The sequence below is a fragment of the Oreochromis aureus genome, linkage group 7, assembly GCF_013358895.1.
Source record: "Oreochromis aureus strain Israel breed Guangdong linkage group 7, ZZ_aureus, whole genome shotgun sequence".
Lineage (NCBI taxonomy): Eukaryota > Metazoa > Chordata > Actinopteri > Cichliformes > Cichlidae > Oreochromis > Oreochromis aureus.
The window spans coordinates 13,413,468-13,438,272 of NC_052948.1; the positions used below are offsets into that span (position 1 = coordinate 13,413,468).

At 38.8% G+C, this 24,805-nt stretch overlaps 1 protein-coding gene across 2 annotated transcripts in view; it reads right to left on the minus strand.

The window, feature by feature from the left end:
- Nucleotides 1–24,805, minus strand: part of stra6 (signaling receptor and transporter of retinol STRA6) — a 63,323-nt gene that overhangs the window by 7,432 nt on the left and 31,086 nt on the right. Inside the window, exons 1-6 of one of the 2 annotated variants that reach the window (XM_031747296.2) lie at nucleotides 7,754–7,888; nucleotides 4,206–4,584; nucleotides 3,005–3,071; nucleotides 2,155–2,237; nucleotides 1,343–1,476; nucleotides 706–872 (exon numbers count right to left, since the gene is read on the minus strand). In XM_031747296.2, coding sequence (XP_031603156.1) covers nucleotides 706–872; nucleotides 1,343–1,476; nucleotides 2,155–2,237; nucleotides 3,005–3,071; nucleotides 4,206–4,258 — 504 coding nt within the window. In that variant the 5' untranslated portion in view covers nucleotides 4,259–4,584; nucleotides 7,754–7,888. Of the gene's footprint in view, nucleotides 1–705; nucleotides 873–1,342; nucleotides 1,477–2,154; nucleotides 2,238–3,004; nucleotides 3,072–4,205; nucleotides 4,585–7,753; nucleotides 7,889–24,805 lie in introns of those variants that run through there. The other variant, XM_039615207.1, reaches the window with a different exon arrangement.

Sequence of the window (24,805 nt, forward strand, 5' to 3'; positions counted from 1 at the left end):
TGTGGTGAAAGTCTGTACGCTGGCCAAATCAATTCTCACCTGCCACACAAACATCTGAAACCTCCACTGACCGCACATCTCGTATCTAACTTGATAACTGAAATGTATTTTGAAAAGTAGCTGGTTATAAACTAAACGTGGATAGATTTTCTTACTAAATATGTAATTCTGTGCAATTTACTCTATTGTTTTCATGTGATTTGGCTCAAAACCTCACTAATATATTTTTTAAAGACAGCCATCACACACAGCGTACTCTGGATGTGACATATTACTGAGACACACTAAAGTGATTAAGTGTGACAAAACCTCTTGATTAAGACCAACAGACAGTGGAACTAATTGTTTTGAGTCACAGGCATTCATAGGTCTGAAAACCTTAACAACTTGGACGTGGCACAACATTTGGGATTGGGTAAGGTTTTAAAAACCCCAACCTAGTATCCATGGATCTATCTCAAATCCCCAATATTCATCTATTGAAATCCCATCTTTTGTAGATACTACAGACCAGCTTTGTTTGGTAGTCACTGTGTTTCCAGACAAGAACAAACCAGCTTTGTTTTTGAAATGACCCTTTATATTGAGACAGATGACAGACAACAAAGAAAGTGACTGAATCCTGGAGCAGATTCATTGTAAGAAAATAAACCACTTATAAATGAACTGGAGCTAATTATGACAATGAAAGTGATCTGTGCTTACCACTGGTGTTTTTGGGCAGTCAATTATCTGCCATACCAGAACACCAAAGTGTGTCCAAGACAAGAGGCTACCGAGTACATAGCCAACTTTGTTATGTAAAGTGCCACATGCCAGGAGAGGGTAGTATAGCGCGGGGTAAAAGAAGACTCCCAGAATCACCCAGTTCTCTGCAAATACAACAGAAATGTGAGAAGACCAAGAGTATAAAGAGAAAAATGCACTTATCTATGTTTTATTAAACCATATGACACATTATAAGTTTGAAGAGCTACAACTCTTATTGCACCATACCACACACCAAAACTATTGCTGAAACTATAGTTGATTTAGGCTGCATTTCTTACTCTGCTGAACCCTCTACTGTTTAGGGATTGTGTAACGTTGCAGGGGACCAGCTGCCTGCAGTCCTTTGTTATGTACTTTCAGACACAAAGCTTCTTGCGAAGCTTACAATCAAACTCCTGAGTTTAAAATAACATAGGAGCAAAATAATCCAGTTATATAAGGCAGACATTTAACACTATTTTTGTGTATGGAGACACGTCATTCTATTGGTTTTAACTGCTAAGATAACTCACAAAGTTATGGGACAAGGAAATGTTAAAATTGTTTGCTGGGATGATCAAGACGACCTCACGTTTGTTCACGGTGTCTGTTGTGAAGGGGAGAGGGTTTGGCGATATGAGCAGGCCCCACAGTTTGCACAAGACCACTCCAAACACAGCCACTGCCAAGCCCTTGTGCTGCGTATGGTCCAGGAAGTTCACCGGACTGTGAATAAAGCAGCAGGTATTTAGAGCTCACTTGCCATCCTCCTCACATTTGGATAAAACAGTTCAACAGATCAAGTGAGAAATGATGAAACTTAAAAGGAACACTTTTAAGTTTTCACTAGAAAACTTTAAAAAAATGACAGCTCAGTTAGAGAAGATAGAGACAGAGAATTTTCTAATTCATGTAGCATGAAAATAAGGCTTTAATTTTTAGAGTTTTAACCTAAAGTTTCAAACGGATCACTTGAATGTTCTCGCCTGAATCCAGTTCAGGTTTTTGCCATAGTTTTAGTCACTGACCAATGAACAGCAGAAATGGGGGATAACTGAATGTCATGTTGACTTGAGATTTAATTAATAAATAAAGTGACAAACAAACTAAACCATGTTTCCAATTGATTTATGGTCTGACCCAAAGCTAATAAACACAATTAGCACCTGCTACATTTAAAACTCACCTCAAATGCCAAATTATCCCTACAATAGATTCTGCTGTAGCTTCTGCACATAAAGCTTCATATAACTGTTAAATAGATGGAAGCCAATAGACAGGTAGACTGAAAATCTGGATGAGAGTAATAGTAGGGTACAGGATGTGTCTGTAAAAATGGATTTTCAATTTCACCTTTAACCACAAAGTTGATGAAACTGTAAGATAAAGTAAAGTGAGGCTCACCTGAGTAAACCTGGGAGTCCTTTCTGTCTGTCGCCGACCTTCATGCGCCTTGCCAACACTGCCAGAATCAGCATGACAACAAGCTAAAAGGAGAATAGGCCTCAGTTAGCCTACCATAGCTCACTACAGCCCACTATGCAGCTTATGCTTCATTCTGCATCAGGCTAAAAAAGAGGAAAAATGATGGGGTGTCTATGATACAAAAGGCCAAACACCAGCGTCTGACTAATGCTCCCCAAGAATGTTGCTTGAATGAAGTTCAATGACCTGTCATGACCTGAGACACATTTACAAAACAGAACTGGGGAGAGGGGGGTAGACTATAAGTCTGGACCAACTACAGAGACCATCCATAATCAGTTAATGAAGGAACTTCATCATGAAAACACAAATGTACTTGTCATTAAACCTAAAATGGCAAATCTGTGTTCAGTGATTATACAAACGTTTTGTAATGTAGTGCTTAACAACTTCTAAATTTGAAAAATTATATCTCAGTTTAGTCAGAATGTGGGCTACAAATAGCTTTCTTTTTATTATTCGTGTAAGTGCAGCGTTTAATAAGCAGCAAAACATTAGGCAAAAACAATTTTCCAATATGGATCACGCTTGTGATCACATAACAGGATTATTTGTTCCTGGGATCATTGCCAAAAGGTTCACAAAACTTCATTCAAACCAACATTTTTGTACATTTTTAAAACTTGAATGCAATTAGAAACGAAAGAAACGCAAACCTTGATGTCTCAGTGTGGCACATCATTACAGACACCATATGCCTGACAACACGATGTAATATACAGGACAGTTTAATGTGATGTCATATTAATCAAGAAGACTGTGGACTTACAGATATCACAGTGATGCATATATGATAGAGCCTGTCATCAGCTGTAGGGTCACAGGGAGGGATTACTCTAAAAAAAAATGGAGCAAAACATTCACGTGAGTAAAATAATCTGAAAACTGAAGGCTTCTGAGTCACTGCACTGACCTTCAGTATACCTCATTAACCTTTTCACACTTTCACTATCAGAGCCATTTGTGGTTGGAAGCTCTGCAGCTGAAATCCCGCAGCAGAGATTTGCATGTTAAACGGATTGGTATCGGCGTGACGGGGAAACAACAAATGCCTATGTTCATGTTCCTGTGCTCTAGAAGAGCAGGAATGCCTGGTCATGGGGTTGTAATTACAATTCAGAGAAGGCCTCACACATCAACCACTTACTTTATCATCTGTGAGCATAAAGATGGCAGCTTCCAGAATAGATGTTTCAATATTTCCTAAACAATCTGTGAATTCCTAACTTGCTATTTTATAACAATGTGAAAAAATTAAATTATAGCCAGCTCTCAGTGATGCAGCAGGATATTTTATACTTCATAAACTGCCAGGGAGCTATATTAGTGGCCCAAGACTAGCTACAACTCAATACAGTATTATTTTTTTACAACAGCAAAATGGCTTTTTAGCTAAACATGGCAGCTTCTTCCACCATACTTCATTCGTGTTGTTCATCTGGAGGTATAATTTCTTTTATTCACTACCCCGTACCAGTGAAAACATAATGGATATTAACAACATAGAAAAGCAATTTGGACAAAAGGAGCTAAGAGGAAAAAGCTTCACTGTGGGATACGTCATGGATCTTTAAGCGGTACAGTGCAACTTGGTAACATTTTGGGTGTGAAATATACATACAGACAAATGTTTAAAAAGTCTAATGTTTTTGCAATAAGTTCCACAGGCATTTCCAGGACAGCCTACAACCTCAAAAGATGAAAAGGATACAGCCTCGACATGATAAATAATAAGAACTGAAAGAAGACCACACACTGACGCTGGCACTAGCACTGTAGAAGTGTGCCAAGTGTCACCTAATATCTCAATGAGAGGAGAATCTCACAGAGACATTGTTCACCCTCAGAGAAAGTTTTAAGAACTACTAATAAACATCAAAGTGCAGACTAATTTTAAGCATTTAAAAGCATTAAAAGTAAAATAGCATTAACTTGAAAGAATTCAACTTAAATCTTAAGACTTTACTTACTCTGGTTCAATTTTGGATGGCAGTGGATCCAATTCTGGGTAGTCATAGTCCATTGCGACTTCTCTTTATCAAGAGTCCCACGTCTTACAAAAGATCTGGAGTTCTTTTAACCACAAAGTGGCACACAGCTGTGATCACCTTGTCTCCAAGGCAAAAATGTCTTCCAAATCCCACGCTGGACTCAGTTACTGCTGCAAGTGTCCTTGTTTCCCTGTGTTTGGTCTACTTGCACTCAGACTGTGCTACCCTCCTTCACTGCATTCAGGTGACCTGGTCCCACTGTGGAGCTGAGAGTAATGTGACAGGTCCTGGCTGCAGCGCGTTGCCTCTACCTTCCAAAGGCCCTATTTCAGCTCAGGGTTACCACCGCACCAAGAGCCTGGGGAAGAGAGCGAGAGGGGGGCAGGGTGTGAAAGAAGGGAAAAATGTGGAGATCTGGGTAGCCAATCTGTAAGGCCACCTGTGGCTTACAGGGATTACATCTACTTTTGGAGTTGTGTTATTGGACCTGTGGCTGGTGACTGCAGTGGTCAGGTGTGCAGAGTTATAAATCTCCAGCTGGGACTATGTGGGTAGCTGGGAGCTATGAGCCTTTTCTATCAGAGCAATCAGAGTTCCACGTTGATAACATGGAAATTCAGGTGTTGTTCCTTTCAGTCATGGTTCAGGTGCATTTGCAAAAGGTTACCCAAACTAAATCCAGGAAACCCACCATTGCAGCATGGAACAAGGAAAGCAGAATGGAAGGGTTTCAGTACAGTCACTAAGGTGTATCCTCACATCACCTCGCATAACTCTGCACCTTCAGCATGATAAGGATCAAGGAGGGGTTGATTTACCTCAGTACTTTGTCTTCTGCACATAATTTAAGATAGCATGTCCTAGTACATATTTATGTGACGACAAGTTTCTTAATCAGATATGTGCATCTTTAGCCTCCATACTGATATCAAGTTATTTTAAAATATTTGAAAGTTATGTCCAAACAGTGTTGCAAGTTGTCCTGATAAGGATCACAAAACATAATGAGAAAGGAGGAAATGTGTTCATGCAAGTATATATGTGATGGTGAATGAGTTACTGTCAATGTGCCCAGAAGATAGAAATTTCATCTGAGCTTTTTTTTTTTTTTTAACATACCAGTGGTGTCTTTGACAGATGAATAATATACAAAAAAGGGTTTCTTGTATGGATCTACAATGGTCAGTAAAGTTCAGAATATAAATATTAATTGCCTTTCACATATCTTTGAATTCAGTTACTACTGCACATAGTTAAATTATCACATTGTTAATATATTTTAAAAAATCATTTGATAGAGGTTTGAAAAAAATGACTTTCTTTCTGACTGACTTTCATTTCTCCTTCTTCTCCTTATTCCTAAATAACTGAATACCTGATTTGTTGGGCAAACAGAAACCATCACTGATGCTTTTAATAATTTATTATCCAATAGCTGTAAGTTATTTGTCAAGCAGGGATGTCGGACATTTGCTGTTTCAGTCTTTTCATGATGAGTTCCTTCTTTTCTTTTTGGTTTTCCATTATAAACCGAAACTCTTGGATTGGGTCAAGTGATCCAAAAATATGTAGAAGTTATTGTATTGGTTGCTTTTGCACATTTCCTTCAAGTTTGAAGCAAGTGGCTGATCGGTCTTTTAAAAAATAAGAACAAATAAATCAAGAATGAATATAGTCTATGGTTGAAGGTCTAAAATAATAATATTTATTGATTTATACCTGAGTTTTTGCCTGTTTCACATGACCTAGTTCAACCCATGGCAGCAGGTTGTCATGACTCCCTAATCAAGACAATTCTTCTGTAAACATTAAATCCAGGTACAAAGCAGGTTTACTCAAAATATCAAAATGTGGCTATGCTATGACAGGTGACATCACAATGGCAACGACACAGGTTCAGGTGATGTTGCTGTACTTCATTAGAAGCAGTATAATCAACAATAATCACAGCAGTCGCTCTTATTTGTCATTACTTTCAATAAGGAATGTAGAATATCAACAGAAGCTTAATCTCTCTAAAGTTAGGCTCATCCTTGCTCCCATCTAATTAACCTTATTAACTAGATGTTGGCTACATGGCTATAGCCTTAAGTACGACAAAAGCATGGGAATGTGTGACCGAGGTCAGAGGTCAGCGTTACAACTCCTGCTAATTTCCTTTTGTGCAACAAGTTGAACAAAAAAAAACAAAACAGAAACACTCGAAATTGTATATCTATGTTGCCCCACATACACAAAAGATCCTACTGTATGTATTCTGTGCAGTATGTCTGCAGAAATCTCTTCCAGCATTCAGCTGCAGCTGGCTGAGACTAAGTCAGTTCTGCAACATTGCTTCCATGTCTCATTATTCCAAGATTAAAGGCACACAACCTTAAAACTCAACAAAATATCCCCCCTAACACCCTTAAGAAAACATGGTTTCTCAAGCTTAGTAAGCCACCAAATCAAATGTGCTCCCAAAGAAAAACTAGCCCGACAAATAAAGGGGTCAGTGAACAAAGAATGCTTTGAACAGTTACATCACAGAGAGGCAGTTTGATTGAGTCAGACAGTTCACTTGTATCAGGTTTAGGAAGTCAGCTCTAAAGCCTTTTGGAAGAAACTATGTTAAGCATGAGTGTTTAAAATAAACACACTTGAAATACTGATTAACTAATCCCTTCTTAACAATGTAAACACCAACATCATAAAGACAGACAAGGCAGGCATTCAAAAAAAAAGTTAGATCTGGGAAAGCAGACATTGAAAAGATGTTAGCACAATCACTCACCGCACCAAAATTTTATATACATATATATCTGTTTTCTGTGGCAGATCCACCTGTATAGCACCTTAAAGTACCTCCTAAATACTGTCATGTGGAGAAGATGATTCATAACTCTTTATAATCAAACACTCCACACACCTTTTATGTTTTTCATTTTTCACAGTTCAAACCAAAATGTAGTTGCAAATCAGATCAGTTTCCCACAGATGAACATGACTGCCGTGTATTGTGTGAAGGACAGCTGCAGGGATCGGTTAGATTCGGTTTCCTGCAAACATCACTGAGAAATTTCATGCCTTTGAAGTGGAGTTTGATCTTGCAAACAAAGGCACTTTCAGCTTGAGAGTGACAGCAGGTAACTCAACCACCTGTGCCACTGTCCTGCATGTGCAATGGACTAATCTAACCTTGCTTGTGTTTTGTGCAGTTAAACCTGCACCTTCTAGGGTGATTAGAAAAGCAAAAATGTGAGTGTATTTTACACCATCTGCAGTGGCAACTTAATTTCATTATCTTTAAATTGCTAGCTACTTAACGACCACATGTGGGTGTGCTCCAGCACCAGATAAGCATGGAAAATCATCAATTGCTTAAGATCGACTCGTTTCCAATTTTGCCAAGAGCACGAAATCAGGCACATTTAAACAAGGTTGGTTTTGTGCATCACCTTGACCTATTTGGCAGCTTCAGTAAAACACCACTCAGGACTAGCTCACAAAGTTCACCAAAACTATGGAGCCTGTAATTAGTACCTTACCTTGTGCTGACCTGGTGCTGTCTTTAGAGAAGGGACTGAGACTTCATGCACCCCTTGGAGAAGTTCACTAATTACAGAAACATAACTCTCAAGTGCAACTAGTTTTTTTTTCTGAACAGCTCTTGCAGTGTAAAGTGGGGACTTTGTACTCTCTATCTTGTTGTGATGAAAGCATCATAAAAGTGCTGCTCCATGCAAAGAGAGAAAAAAAAAGCTGTTGTGAAACATAAAGAAATGATTAATGTGGCCAAGTTCAAGTTTTAGTGTGTAGTTATAGATGCATATTTCCATTACTACAGTTACAAGCAATCGGTGCAAAAACGTTTGTTACATGGGTGTGCCTATTGATTGGAATCAATATATAAAGTGATACATTATTAGTTTACTGCCATTATTTAGCCTTATTGGTGCTTTTAGCCTACTTACTGACCTTTGGTGACATCCTGCTGGGGATTTTTGCACTGTTGACATATCAGGTCAAAGAGGGAATTGTTCCTGTCATAGATGTGTCAGCCTGGGGAAACATCAGTCACAATGCACGGGAGGTCCATTCTCATCCACTGTGTCATCCCATGACTGTGAATTTCATCTGATTTATTTAGTTTTTGCCCAAGCTGTGCAACCTGGGAAGAGACGCTCTTCAGATTCAAGACGAGTCAGCCGACAGTGTACCATTCAATTTTTTTTATTTATATTTTTTTCTACTAATTGAGGCTCTGTTTGTGTTTCACCCAAGTAAAAGCATCATAGATGGGGATGCACTCCTGGGCAAAATTATCAACTTAGTTCTTTCCCTGGAGACAAAGTGATCTACTAAGAGCAGCTGGTGTATAGTGAGTTTATTAAGTTAGGTGCTTTGTGAAGGTCATTATTAACTCCTTTTTCATGGAGGAGAGTACATTGTTATTCCTGGAGAAGAGGAGTTATGCCTACACTAACCTCGGGATTTTGATAACACTCACAACATACCTCACTTTCTATTTTTTTTACACCAGGGAGCAGTAAAATTCATGTCTGCAGTCACTTAGAATCAGAATCAGAATACTTTATTGATCCCTAGGGGAAATTATTTGGGTAAAACAAATGCTATTCTTCCCTTCTCTAGTTTTGTGATACTGGAGTAGAAATCTCAAGTGCAACTTTAAGAGCCCAGAGTTGCTCTTCTACATACACGTCACAGATGACCTTCCTCTGGCCTTTCCATACAAGTGAGTACATCCTCCTAATACTGTTGAGCAAGCTCTTGAGGAAGCACAGTAATCACATCATGAGGATGAGCTTGGTATCATAATTATTAACTTGCTGACTTCAGGTTTCTTCTGAAAAAACCTGTAGCTGAAGTAATGAGCAAGCAGCCATGCTGTTCTCATTCAAAAACATGAAATCAGTAAATAATAAGAAGTCAATCGGAATTCGGCTGTTATTTTTTACTCCATTGGAGTAAGTGCTGTGCGCTGGAGATTGTTTGAGGCCTTCCAAAACAGTTTAGTTTCAATTTGAAATAGCTCAGTTGAAAGTAACTCAATAAAACTTAATCTTCCTTAAAATATTTGGGGGTTTTCTCTTCTTTATTACAGTAATGTGCAAAAGTCTTGAGCCACCCCACATTTCTTCATATTTTGCTTCCAGGGAGCTAGAGTTTTTCACAATTTAAGTTTCAAAGTAAAAGTTGTTCAGGCTTTCTAAGGCCTCTTAAAGTTTTTCTTTGTACATAAGCAGCCTTTTCACTAATTTTTATTCCGGTCTTTGTACCTGACCATTTTCAGAGTAATTTGTTTTTCTTTGTTTGTTAAGACACTTAACACTGACTATGAACTGGTATTGCGTCTATACATAATAAACATTTGGTCACTTTGTTACTAGCAGCATGTCACAAGAACACATTGTTCTAATTTCTTTAGTTAATCTAATCTATGAAAAATGCAGTAAATAAATTAAAAACACAGTTTGACAGGCATAAAATAGTACAACAATGTGACCTCCCAGATAGCTATTAGTTGGCGTATCTCAGCATGCTATCCAGTGTGTCCTTAAAATATTTGAGGAAACTGGACAAGTGGAGGACAACTGGTGAAGAGGCAAGCCTAAAAAACTATCTACAGCAAATAAATATGATCTAAAAGTCGTGTTTGTAAAAAAGACCTGAGCCCTTCAGTTGATCCAGCTACTATTCCCTGAAAGATAGCTGTCAAGGAGCCATTATGCCAAACTACACAAGAACTGGACTGAAAATCTTGCTGCATGAAAAAATCCAAATTTGAAATTTTCTGTTCATTTCATTGTCAGTATGTACAGAGGATGTCAGGAGAGACAACAGTGAGTGTCAACAGCCATCTGTAAAACATGGTGGAGGCTCTGTCGTGATTTGGGGCTGCATCTCAGTCAGTGGTGTTGGGATCTTGTCAAACTTGGAATTACAGATGCAGAAAAAGTACCATCAGACTTTGGAGAACTATTCCTAAAGTCTACTCAAAGAAATGGCAAGAAAGCTTGCCTTGCCGAGAGTTCAGGCTGTGTTGAAAATAAAGGTGGTCATAACAAATATGGACGCTTGTTAGAATTGCACAAAATCTGTTTCACCAAATCACTGCACCTACTTCCTATTTTCCTAGCAACATATGAAGAAATACGGGTTGGCTCAGGGTCACTCCGCACTACCGTATGTGTGCCATAAATATGAAAATGTTATTGTTGGCAAAATCAATTCATATTGAGTAACCTGAGTAATATTAAGAAATATTGCCTCTGTGTTAAATCATGGCTAGTGAAACCTCGCGGGTACATGAGGCTAATTACTGGGGATATTTTTCTTCCGCTCAGTCTGCTTCACTGCCTCTGTCATAATCAATGAGCCTTGTAACAGTCAATTAGGATATAATTGGATTTGTGCATGTTCGAGGCGGGAAAAGAAATGTACATTTGAGGAGACATGAAAGAACTGCTTATCTCTGTTGACAGCTGCAATGTAGCTGAATTGGGTTGGCCAATTGTAAATTTCTGAAAAATTAAGTCAGTGTAAGCATATTTCAACACGTCCCCTCCCACTCTGTCCTCACATGCCTTTTATTTGGCTTGGTTCAAGCAACTTGGATTTACATCAAAATGCTTGAATTTAGCCACATAGGCTACATGCAGATTCAGTTAGTTACATGTTCACATTGATGTATACACAATGAAGTTTAATATGATGATCAAAAGACTGAAGTCATTTACTCAGCTTAGAATGAGTAAAATGCTTTATTTAGGGTCACTCTGATTTTTGAATTCTTCTCACATCTGTTTTCACCAACGCATACAAATGAAGATAGACGTCTTTTTTTTCTTAAGTAATTCCTCTAATATTGTATATTTAATGTTTGAGAGGATTTACAGTTTGGAGGAGTCATTGTGAAATTCATATTCCACTCAGCAAGCTGTTAAGCTAGGCTACCTAGCTTTCGTATGGCATTGGACAATAGTTAGCCTAGCTTGCTAACTTTAAAATAATTCCTAGGATGTATTGTAGTAACAACTGGATCTGGGACTTCAAAGCATCACCCATTCACTTGATGTACATAGCCACGCATGCATGTTACCATACTAACTTCACCTTCTTCTTTTTAGGTTAAGAATTGTAATTATATGTGATGATTAAAACACGAAACCCCAATGGTAATTTTTTTTTTTTTTAGGATTCAGTTATAGTTATAGTTGTAGAGAAAGTCCTTATTGGATTTCTAGTAATCTGGGAACCCACTGGTCATCACCTAAGGACTTGCCCTTTGGTTAAACAGGAAATATTTCCCATTTCTCAAATTGCCACCTTCTCATGGTGGATGGAGGGGTTTGTGCGTTCCCACGTTGTTGGGGGCAACTTGCCCCTGGTAGGGTCTCTCATGCAGGGGTGGATCTAGAGAAATTTTCTTAGGGTAGCATGGAAATCAGATGGGATAGCAAAATCTGCCATGGTGGCTGTGTGGCTGGCAGAGCTAAGACCCAAATGCAGGACTCGGAAACACAAGGATTAAACTAAAAACTGGCTTAATTAAAATGAAATACAAAAATGAAATACAAAATAACATGAATACCAAAACTAGGAAAAATACCTTACATAAAACAGTGATGATTTTGATTTTATGTACAGTATAACCTATAATAAACACACATGTAGTCCATTAAGTATAAAACCCAGGAAGCTACACAACATGAGGTAGATTAAAAACCTTTATTTCTAACTTAAGTTAGAAATAAAAGTCTAACTTAAGTTTAACACTCTTTTTATTAGAAATAATCAAATTGTTAATTGCTGAAATTTACACAAAATGGCAGAAATCTGCACTGTCATGAACAAATGATGTATTTTTCACCAGAAATTTAATTTACATTATTTACTGGGTTATTAACACTGAACTTCATTCCATTTCCAAAATGTAACAATGAACTACCTGTGTTGAAATCTGAAATGGCCATAGTGCTGTTTTAAAATGTGCTCTGGCACAACCATAGGCGTCAGTTTTCGAATTTATATTCAATGTTAATTTTAGCTAGACTCAGGCTACGTCCACACGTGCCCGGGTATTTTTTGAAAACGCAGATTTTTCTGTGCGTTTGTACATTTCGTCCACACGTAAACGGCGTTTTCGGTCACTAAAAACTGAGATTTTTAAAAACTCCTGCCAGGGTGGAGATTTTCGAAAACTCTGTTTTTGCGTTTATGTGTGGACGAGGAAAACGGAGAAAACGCAGCGTCAAAGGTGTGCGCCTTTTTTTCACGTCACACTGTGTGCCAAGTTATTGTTTCGGTGAAATGAATTTCTACAATGGCGGACTTAGACAAATTACTGTTAATTGTACTCTCTGCAGTGTTTAAATGCTTACATATACACACACAGTTACTGTCCCTCCACACATAGGACTCAGTTCTGCTTCTATGCGCCATCTTTGTTTACTCTTTCCCACCCAGGCTTCTAGACTTCTGATTGGCCAACATTTCTACACGGTTAGGAATATATCGCCACCTGCTGCTTTGGCATGTTCCTGGCAGCGTTTTCCTTCGTTTTTGGTTTTTGCATGTGGACGGGATTTAAAAAAAAAACGAAAACGGAAAATCTCCATTTTCAAAAATACCCGTGTACGTGTGGACATAGCCTCAATGTGTTAATGCTAGCTTATTTTAATAAAAAACAATTTCATATGCAAAACTAGGGTGGCACTATAGGGATGGTAAGAGATTATTTTAGGGCGGCACATGCCACCACAGTAGAGCCGCCCCTGTTATCATGGAAAATTGGTTCCTGTGTGAGGGGTCAGACGTATAGCGATTCAGACACCCCTATGCAGCATACTAAATTAAGGATCCAGTGTACCCTTCCTTCGTTACCGAGCTCATACCCTGCAGCCAGGCCCGGGTAGAGGCCGAGCCTTAACCCACAGTTATTTTATCATTATGAGCTAAAGAGACTTGGGGACTGAGAGCAGTTCAGGTGAGCACTTGGTGGCTGAAAAAGACTGAAACAAAGAAAACAAATTGTCACATTGTCAGAAAATTCTGCTTTGATAATGCTATAATTATGACCAAACGAAGCAAAACAACAATCAAGAATATCCATGTTGCATTAACAATTTAATAAAATATAGTTGTACTTTGAGTTAAGCTTTGACAGCGGTGATCAGTGAGATTCGGTTTTCTTTTTTAGTTTTTCGAAAAAGATCCACAACACTTTTTAGCCATGTAATAGATTTTAATAGTCCCGTTTTACTGTAGATGAGCTTCCATATTGCCAGGTAATGTACCTTCAACCATCATTAGGAAAGAAAAAAAAAGGGCAACTTTAATCATAGAGGTTTTTTTCTGTTATGATATATCGCTGTTATTATGGTAGTCTGGAGGGTGAAAGATTTATATCCACTTTTATGAGCGCTGCGAATGGGACGCTTTATCTAAGCAGCCTGTGACAAGTACAAATCTTCTTGATAGTTATTAAAGTGGTCATGATCACTTTGCCACAGATGCCGGTTTGCAGCGCTCGGTCCATCACGCTCCTGCTGCGATTGCCTGACAAGCACCGTGAATTTATGGGAGGGACGCAGGGTCATGTCTGAGCGACCGCGTAATAATCTTCTTTATATAACCATTTGGAGAACACCTTGGCAAACACTCAAGAATTTGATTTGAGTTTTACAATCTGTTTATCTTAAATGACAGCTTACGGTAGATGTTTAAATACCATTATGAGATCACAGTTGTGCATGTATCCACTTAAATTGACTTACCAGTATATTAAGTACACTATTACTATGTGTGTATGTACTGTATGGCTGGGATATGGCTGTGTGTGTGTGTGTGTGAGAGAGAGAGAGAGAGAGAGAGAGAGAGAGAGAGGGGGGGGATTTGATGTCTGTTTTAGTTGGGGTGTTATGCATCTCAGTGTGATAGATGATGTCCTTGCCCTGGCCTCTGTTTTGTCATTCTGTGTGTGTGGGTTGTTGTTGGGTGGTCTCTGTAAGCATTAATTTACAGGCTTTGCTGATGTGCTTCTGTGGGTCCTGTGAGCAGTGGATTATTGGCGTCTTATTGTATTTCAGATGTTGCAATCTTAACTTATGACCATTAAAACTGCTGGGTGGGAGAGTTCAGTCTTATCATATTTTCCTAACCTTTTTTCCTGGAATCAAAAGCTCTTTTTTATTTTCATTTTATTTCGGCAAAAGGTCAATCGAGCTTTCTTTTAAATCAGAAAACAGGATGTCCCATACAACAAAAACAAAACTGGCAACCGTGTCACAATTTTTAGCCATAGGAGACACAACGAATATGGATCTACAAAGGCAGCACAGTCTCGAGCTGATAGAGTATTTGCATTTCTCACATCTCAGTGGTTTGTTAGTGAAATGAAAAAAAGAAAAAGCACCCCAGCCTGCCCAGCATAATTGCTATCAAAATGAGACGTTTGCCAAATTCGCCCAAAAGAATTAATCGAGGCAGAGACGGATCGAGTCTCTGTGCACACAGTGTGGGTGAGTGTGTGCGTGTTTCAGTTACAGATGTATACTCTGTTTTGATTTGTTGTTTAGATGAATTTTGTAGCACATAAACTGGGCTGTTGGCTTGTCTCTGACTTAAATACAAATGGAAATGGGAACCATCTGGCCTTTTTTTTTTTAGAAACATTTGAACCAGCTGGATTTTTTAATCCACAGTATTTAATGTTTTTTCACAACTAAAGTGGAGCTTGTGGATCTAATGTCTGGATGTCTTGCAATGCCTTTCAGCACAACATCATTTGTCCCATGGGGACTGCCTCTGACCACTTTTCATAAGAGGAAGCCTCCTGGCCTGTAAAGCGTTAGATTTTTCTGATGAATAATGTATTCATAGTCTGCAGACGCATCTCGGTGTGTTCAGAGAGGCTTGACTTTCACATGTCTTTGCTGGAATGAGGCTGAATCCAGAGCTTGTCTTGGCTATCGGCAGATGTGGGGAATATCCTCCCATGCACAAAGAGCACAAAGAATTTGATGCAATGTTTGGGTATTTCTCAGGTCATATATTGGCTTTTGGGCTTTAGAAGGTGACTGCATGAACACCGATCCACTTTGGCCACACAGGTTAACGTGCTGCTCGTTTCCATCACAAAAACCATCCTGAGAATGGATTTTTTGAATTTGCATTAATGGGAGCAGTAGACTGAAATTATAAAGGATGCACAGGGTTACTAAAACATGCATAGTATGATGCAACAAAATATCATACTTGCAATATGTTTTAGTTTTATGAGTTTGACTGGGTCACAGAAATGCTATAACAATTTTTAGGACATATTTTGCCTTTTTGTATATGATTTCTTTAATTGTTATTTCACTATAAAGGAGATAAATTCTAGTTAAAAAAATGTGGATACAACTGTATTTCCAAGTCAAGCAGCAAAATAATTGTGAGATCTTATCTCCGCAGCATCATATGATTTATTAATTTTTTTCTTGCAGCTTGAATGAAATTTAATCAGGGAGTCATCATTATTCCTTCAATAGCAATTATTATTGAGCCTGAGACTACTGGATTACAGCTTCAGAGAATCAATACTGAGGATCATGTTGCTTTCACTGGGTTATAAAAGTAATAACGTCTAGTTTCCTTTCACTGATGTAAGTTAGTTCTTATCAGTTTCGCTTTCCATCCAGCCTTCTGTCAGTGGAAAGATTTTGATGCGGAGTGATTGTTATTTGAGGAAAAATATATAAAGGTCAAAAAGAGAAAGGCAGGATGTTGCACTTAAATTGCTGCACTGCAGTTTGATTTAATAGCAGATGATATTTCAAACAGTACAATTGTGACCTCTGTGCTGTCAGCTGGCTGCTGTGGTTGTTTTTCAAGGCTTAGGAGGGGTCAGGGTGATGATTTGTTAATGTTACTTTAGCACAAATGGTCAGACGACCGGGAATCTGGCTGTTGTCAGAAGCTGTCGGTAAATCCACTTCAGACTGCAGTGCCATCACACAGCATGGGTCCCCTGCAAAGATCAGACAGGCCAGACTCCTTTTGCGAAAGATTCCTCTCCACATGTCACAGAAGGAGGAATCCTAACATTCATAAATAAGGTTTTGGTAAACACAGTCTGACACAAGAAAAGAGCTTGTGTAATTCATTATTCACAATGCTGTTTGATGTGAATGCTTGAGCACTGCTGCAGTTCTTTGAGATCTGAAAACCATCTGTGACTGAATGGATGAGGTGGGAAAAGGTGGCGCTTCTTAAAGACAATTTATTGTTAAAGCAGCAGTTTTGCAACATTCTGCTACAGTGTTTGTATGCTAAATGTGCTATTCAGTATTTGCTATATTTGAAGAAAGAAGTATTCTGCCATCTTTTTTCAGCAGTGTGTGGGGTGGGGTTTTTTCTTGGTGAGGTTGTGGTATTATGTTACTCCATTTGTGATTCTGATTTCCCTGATGTATTATCACCATTGGTTTTGCTATTCACCTCCTCTCGTGGTGACATCATGGTATTGATTCCCTGTATGACTGTCACAGGGAACTGAATCATGTTTCCCGGAGAGTTTTGGCTATAGGCCATTAAGGAAACCCCAGTGGGTCCCATACAAGCAGGGTAGAATACATCACACCTCTTCTGGTGTGTCACCATTTTCATTACTAGCTTCTAAAATCCCTCTTTGAACAGGTTTTATAAACCACTTTTAATAACATCACAGTCCTTACCTTCCTCAGTGGGATGCTTGAAGTGTGATTGGATGATAGTAAGACCCCTTCTTGAGCTCGCGGAGTCACGCAGCTCTCTTTCACGTGACCTAGACCTTAATTAGCATGGCAACAGATTGTCATTTGCATGTACGTGCCCCGGTGAGTAGATGGGAGGTGAGGTAAATGTGGGGGAAGGATAGCGGCACTTCAGGGCCAGTTTGCTTAACAGACCCTGAAGGTACACTCATTTCTCAATTTGTTTTTGTAACTTGTAACACTACATGAAATTATCCTGAAAGACTGGAGCCTTTTTGTGTTGTAAGGTGCAATTAAAGTACTGTTATTTATATTTTAGAATCCGAGAGGTTTTCTTTTCACTCCATTAACATTTACTTTGCCATTTAGCCGCATGTCACATGAACAACAGGAAGGGAACGCCACAAAGCGTCATTATTTTTCAAACTGGGCCCTGTACTCCTGACAAAAGATGTACTTCAAACCTGCTGGGAATTTCCGACTCTGGAGAGCAGAGCTGCACAGCGCTGCAAGACTCCTTTCATTTAGCAGGCAGCGGGATTTATACATTGTATGCCTTTGGCTGTTTGCTTTAATGTAAAAGTGCCTCATGTGCCGCAGAGACACAGCTTTGTTCTTACTTTGATACAACAGCGATTCAGTGGTGCCAGGTTGTGATTTTTTTTTTTTAATTCTGGGAGTGAGTCATAAAATGTAAGACAAGTCATGCTTTATAGCTTTGCCTTTACTCGTGTGCTTTGGTTTAAATTGTTTTAAAAGAGTTCTTGTTTTAGTAAATATGTCCTCTTTTTGTGAGAATGATGCTTTATCTTGTTCCAATCTCCTTTAGATGTGGCAAAAACATTCAAAATTCTCTTTTATAATTTGTTATGGTGGTTGTCATTTATACACACGCTACTGGCCAGTTTAATATCACACATCATTGCTCATGCTGTCAGTGGCTGCTAACTACGCCCATTCAAATATTCTCCGCAGTGATTTGCATCTGGGCTCCAGACACTGATCAATGCACCATGGCTCTATTGTTCATACAAGTGTTGACTGGGTGTAGCTATAGCAATCAGATGCCTTATCTCACATTAGACAGATTTCTCTGGTGAAACCCCAGCCATGGAAAATAACAGGAAAATAGCTCCTTTCCAGTTCTCCGTAATGACCATTCGCCTGCACTGAGGTGCCCCGCTGATTGACAGCTAGAATCCCTGAAAGCTTCTTCTGACATGTTATTGCTCTGGGTCAGGAGCAAGCAAACAGGATTTAGCCCCCAGATTCCCCTGTATCTACTCTTTTCTGCTTTTCCGCCCTTATTTCAGAATCCACTATCTTTTTGCCTCCTTATAAAATTTTAGTCCCTGCGCTGAATTATTGACTTGTCTCCAGTCCTGTGAGACTAAGCTGGTGGTGTGTTGTTGTCTGTCAGCAGGAGAGGCTTTATTTCTGTTAAAGCTCAAAAAAGTAAATCTGAGGAGATGGTAAGGCTACAGTTCATGCACAATGCATGCAGCATTTTCATGCACTCATATAACAAATATTACCATAAAGATACCTTCAGTCTTACGTAACCTCACCTAACCTAGTTACTTTTTGTAACTATGAGATATCAGGTGTTTCTTGGGAGCAAAGTCTGAATGAGGTCTTTTCTGTTCTGATCCTTGGTACCTGATCGATTGGCTTGTTTGTGTTTTAAAAAGTCTACTTTTGCATGGATTGCAGATTTTTGCAATTATCAGTTCAGATAAAGTGTTGCAAAATATTTCTTGCATATATGCAGTGAGGTAAACAGCTGAGATGGTCATGCTACCGTGGAGGACACCTGAAACCTGAGAAATGCACAAAAGCCAAAACCAGAGTATTTGTCCTTGTTGTGGCACATTTCTAGAAAGTGTGTATGTGTACATGTTTAGACCTCTTTGTGAGGACACAAAATTGGTATGTCACTATACTTGTGGTGACCAATAGTTACTTATGGGGACAAAATGCCCATCCCCACGAGTTTGAAGGCATTTTTGAGGCTCAAAATGTAGTTTTAGTACCAGGGTTACAATTAGGTTATGGTTAGAATTAGTCATTCTTTTTCAATAGTTAGGGTAAGCGGCTAGGCAAAGCATTATGTCAATTGGAAGTCCTCACTAAGATATGAAAACGAGTGTGTGTGTGTGTGTGGTGTTTCAGTTTACAGACGTATACTCTATTTTGATTTGTTGTTAAAATTTGTAGCACATATAATAGGCTGTTGGCTTGTCTCTGAGATAAGTGCAAATGGAAATAAACCATTTTTCCTTTTTCCACAAACATTTGATAGCTGAATTCTTCTAATTTGCAGTATTTAATGTATTTCTGAGTCGACCAGCAAAATAAAAGTGAGATGTCTCCCTAGCATTAAATGATTCTTTTACTTTCTTGCAGCATGAATGAAATTTAAAAGAATCATCCGAGTCATCATTACTTCTTTAATAGCAGGTATTAGCAAGCCTCAGACTACTGGATTACAGCTGTAAAGAATCAATACTGAGAATCATGTTGGGGTGTGTGTTCACTTATTTATGCATCTGGGTACTGTAGTTTTTAGTAAATGTTCAAACAGGAGGACATGTGTGGATTTCATGTAGTAGTCCGTATAACATTAGAACAGTGTAGGGCACATAGGGTGGAACAAAAAATATAAATGCATGTATGAGAGCCACGCCCTTCTGTATGTATTTGGGAAACTCTGACTAGACAAACAGAATAAGCTTTACATATGATGGCATCGTCTTTCTGAATTCTGATCTGATCTGCTGTTTTGGCTGATATTCTGTTAACTCTAAAAGCTAATGGGGTCTTCTCGGAAGCAGCTTTTGTGACGGGTTGGTTTTTGTCTTATCTGTTTAAACTCAGTAACCTGAGACTGTGCCTGGAAACCGCAGGTTATACAGGGGAATGTTGATTCATATGGCACTGAAGAAGACATTGCTGCTGAAGACGAATGCTGCTTCATTGTGCTGGAGTAATTATTCCCGTAACAAGTGTGACATTTCCCCCCAAGCTTTGACCACAGCTTTGAGCAGTATTGTTTGGCTCAAGGTTACCATCTGATGTGACTTTAAATGGGCTCGAAGCCCTGCTATGAAAAGCTGCTGCTGCACGTGTGTTGTGAAATTACCTGTTGCTTAGGAACCAGTGTGACTTCATGCGTGAAAGAAGACTTTACCAAGGTCGCTGAACGACAGAGTTTTTCAGCAGAATTTTCTGTTCAACTTTAAAAAGTTGAACAGACCCCAAAAACCCATCTCACCCCCCCAAAAACCCATCTCCATTGAGACTGTGTCAGCTCCCAAACAGACAAAAAACAAACTAAAAACCAGCAATAAACAACTTAAACATAAAAAATCACAAAGAAAGAACAATACAGTATCCACATTTGAACCAAAGAGTAAAACAGTGAAATGTGGATTATTAAATATTAGGTCTCTCTCCTCCAAGTCTCTGTTAGTACATGACTTAATAATTGATCAACAAATCGATTTACTCTGCCTTACAGAAACCTGGTTGCACCAGGATGAGTATGTTAGTTTAAATGAATCAACACCCCCGAGTCATTCTAACTACCAGAAATCCCGAAGCACAGGCCGAGGGGGCGGTGTGGCAGCAATTTTTCACACCAGTCTATTAATTAACGAAAGACCAAGACAGACTTTTAATTCATTTGAAAGCCTGATGCTTAGCCTTGTCCACCCCAGCTGTAAAACTCAGAAACCAGTCTTACTTGTTATCATCTATCGTCCACCTGGGCCTTACACAGAGTTTCTCTCTGATTTCTCAGACTTTTATCTGATTTAGTGCTCAGCTCAGATAAAATAATTATTGTGGGTGATTTTAACATCCATGTAGATGCTAAAAATGACAGCCTCAACATCACATTTAATCTGTTATTAGACTCAATTGGCTTCTTTCAAAATGTAAAAGAACCCACCCACCACTTTAATCACACTCTAGATCTTGTTTTAACATATGGCATAGAAACTGAACATTTAACAGTGTTTCCTGAAAACCCTCTGCTGTCTGATCATTTCCTGATAACATTTACATTTACAATAATTGATTACACAGCAGTGGAGAGTAGACTTTATCAAAGTAGATGTCTTTCTGAAAGTGCTGTAACTAAGTTTAAGAATATAATCCACCCACTGTTATCATCTTCAATGCCCTGTACCAACATAGAGCAGAGCAGCTATCTGAACGCTACTCCAACAGAGGTCGATTATCTTGTTAATAATTTTACCTCCTCACTACGCACGACTCTGGATACTGTAGCTCCTGTGAAAACTAAGGCCTCAAATCCAAAGTCCCTGACTCCGTGGTATAATTCTCAAACACGTAGCCTAAAGCAGATAACTCGTAAGCTGGAGAGGAAATGGCGTGTCACAAATTTAGAGGATCATCATTTAGCCTGGAGAAATAGTTTGCTACTTTATAAGAAAGCCCTCCGCAAAGCCAGAACATCTTACTATTCGTCACTGATTGAAGAAAATAAGAACAACCCCAGGTTTCTCTTCAGCACTGTAGCCAGGCTGACAAAAGTCAGAGCTCTACTGAGCCAACAATCCCTTTAACGTTAACTAGTAATGACTTCATGAACTTCTTCACAAATAAAATTTTTATCATTAGAGAAAAAATTACCAATAATCATCCCACAGATGTAATCTTATCTACAGCTACTTTTAGTACCATCGATGTTAAGTTAAACTCTTTTTCTCCAATTGATCTTTCTGAGTTAACTTCAATAATTAATTCCTCCAAACCATCAACGTGTCTTTTAGACCCCATTCCTACAAAACTGCTCAAAGAAGTCCTGCCATTAATTAATTCTTCAATCTTAAATATGATCAACCTATCTCTAATAATCGGCTATGTACCACAGGCCTTCAAGGTGGCTGTAGTTAAACCTTTACTTAAAAAGCCATCTCTAGACCCAGCTGTCTTAGCTAATTATAGGCCAATCTCCAACCTTCCTTTCATATCAAAAATCCTTGAAAGAGTAGTTGTCAAACAGCTAACAGATCATCTGCAGAGGAATGGCTTATTTGAAGCGTTTCAGTCAGGTTTCAGAGCTCATCACAGCACAGAAACAGCTTTAGTGAAGGTTACAAATGATCTTCTTATGGCCTCTGACAGTGGACTCATCTCTGTGCTTGTCCTGCTAGACCTTAGTGCTGCGTTCGATACTGTTGATCATAATATCCTATTAGAGCGATTAGAACATGCTGTAGGTATTACAGGTACTGCACTGCAGTGGTTTGTATCATATCTATCTAATAGACTCCAATTTGTTCAAGTAAATGGAGAGTCCTCTTCACCCACTAAGGTCAATTATGGTGTTCCACAGGGTTCAGTGCTAGGACCAATTCTATTTACATTATACATGCTTCCCTTTAGGCAGCATCATTAGAAGACATAGCATAAATTTTCACTGCTATGCAGATGACACGCAGCTCTATCTATCCATGAAGCCAGGTAACACACACCAATTAGTTAAACTGCAGGAATGTCTTAAAGACATAAAGACCTGGATGGTCGCTAACTTTCTGCTTCTTAATTCAGATAAAACTGAGGTTATTGTACTCGGCCCTGAAAATCTTAGAAATATGGTATCTAAGCAGATTCTTACTCTGGATGGCATTACCTTGGCCTCCAGTAATGCTGTGAGGAACCTTGAGTCATTTTTGACCAGGACATGTCCTTCAACGCACATATTAAACAAATATGTAAGACTGCTTTCTTCCATTTGCGCAACATCTCTAAAATTAGAAATATCCTGTCTCAGAGTGATGCTGAAAAACTAGTTCATGCATTTATTACTTCCAGGCTGGACTACTGTAATTCTTTATTATCAGGATGTCCTAAAACTCACTGAAAAGCCTTCAGCTGATCCAAAATGCTGCAGCAAGGGTACTGACAGGGACTAGAAAGAGAGAGCATATTTCTCCTGTTTTGGCTTCCTTCATTGGCTTCCTGTTAAATCCAGAATTGAATTCAAAATCCTGCTCCTCACATACAAGGTCTTAAATAATCAGGCCCCATCTTATCTTAATGACCTTGTAGTACCATATCACCCCATTAGAGCACTTCGCCTCGCTCTGCAGGCTTACTTGTTGTTCCTAGAGTATTTAAAAGTAGAATGGGAGGCAGAGCCTTCAGTTTTCAGGCCCCTCTTCTGTGGAACCAGCTTCCAGTTTGGATTCGGGAGACAGACACTATCTCTACTTTCAAGATTAGGCTTAAAACTTTCCTTTTGCTAAAGCATATAGTTAGGGCTGGACCAGGTGACCCTGAATCCTCCCTTAGTTATGCTGCAACAGACGTAGGCTGCCGGGGATTCCCATGATGCATTGAGTTTTCCCTTCCAGTCACCTTTCTCACTCACTATGTGTTAATAGACCTCTGCATCGAATCATATCTGTTATTAATCTCTGTCTCTCTTCCACAGCATGTCTTTCATCCTGTTTTTCTTCTTTCACCCCAACCGGTCTCAGCAGATGGCCGCCCCTCCCTGAGCCTGGTTCTGCCGGAGGTTTCTTCCTGTTAAAAGGGAGTTTTTCCTTCCCACTGTCGCCAAAGTGCTTGCTCATAGGGGGTCATATGATTGTTGGGTTTTTCTCTGTATTTATTATTGTGCTATCTACTGTACAATATAAAGCGCCTTGAGGCGACTTTTGTTGTGATTTGGCGCTATATAAATAAAATTGAATTGAATTGAATTGAATTGAAAAACAAACTATCTTCTCATCCTACTGAGGACATACCCTTTCCTAACTGCCTATGAGACATTATATCTGTTGTTTTACTAACATGAACAGAATTGTGAAAGATAATTTCATATTCAGTGTTCTAGGTGTTACTCATTCACTCCTTAGCATACTGTTTTATTCTTTTACATTTCGACGGTTCAAAGGGATGTGTAAAAACATATTTTTTTGGACTCACACTGGATCTGAAGGATGCAGAGGTTTTGGTAAAATTCGCCCACGTGTTCATTCCGGGCGTAGAGGTTGTCATTAACACAATGCATAGTGATTAAATCTTCCCACGCTAAGCATTTGCATCCCAGCCATTTCAAATGGTGTGAGCGTCACATCTGAAACCTTACATGATAAACATATTTGAACAGCGTGTGCAACATCTGGGAGTAAATAATGATTTTTTTTTAAATTATATGAATATTCCAGTTTTTATTTGTTTAATTTATTTAGTTAAAGGCACTGAAGCAGATCATGAAAATCATTATTATTATTTTAATAATAGTAGTAACAATAATAATATTAATATGCAGGGGAAACAAATTGATATAAAAGATCTTCATTTAAAATGTTATTATTTACAATAATAAATGTCTACAATTACATATTATGTATATTGGTATTACATTATTGCAAATAAACATCTTATTTTACTGACTTTTTCAAAGAATTTAAGGTTAAAATTGAAGTATATTCAATGTGCATATCAGCTGAGCGTGTTTCATAAAAGGGTAGCCAGTCAAAAATAGTTTACTTTGCAGTCCTGCAGTGTCCATATCAGATGGAATTACACAGGTGTTTCTTGAGATTAACAATAGAAAAAAGAGTGAAACGTTTTAATGTAAGAGCTACAATATAATGCAGATATAGTTCTAAGAGAGTTGTGTGGGTGGCTTCTAAAAGCAGCTAATCAATGTCCTGTAATTGCTCGCGAGCAGCAAGGAGGAAAAAAAAATCCTTGATTAGTGAATACCAGTGAAGTAAAGCCATGGACACCGTCCCAGCCTCTCTCCCTGATTTGCACTCCCGCTGTGAGGGGGAACGGTCGAATGAAAACTGCAGA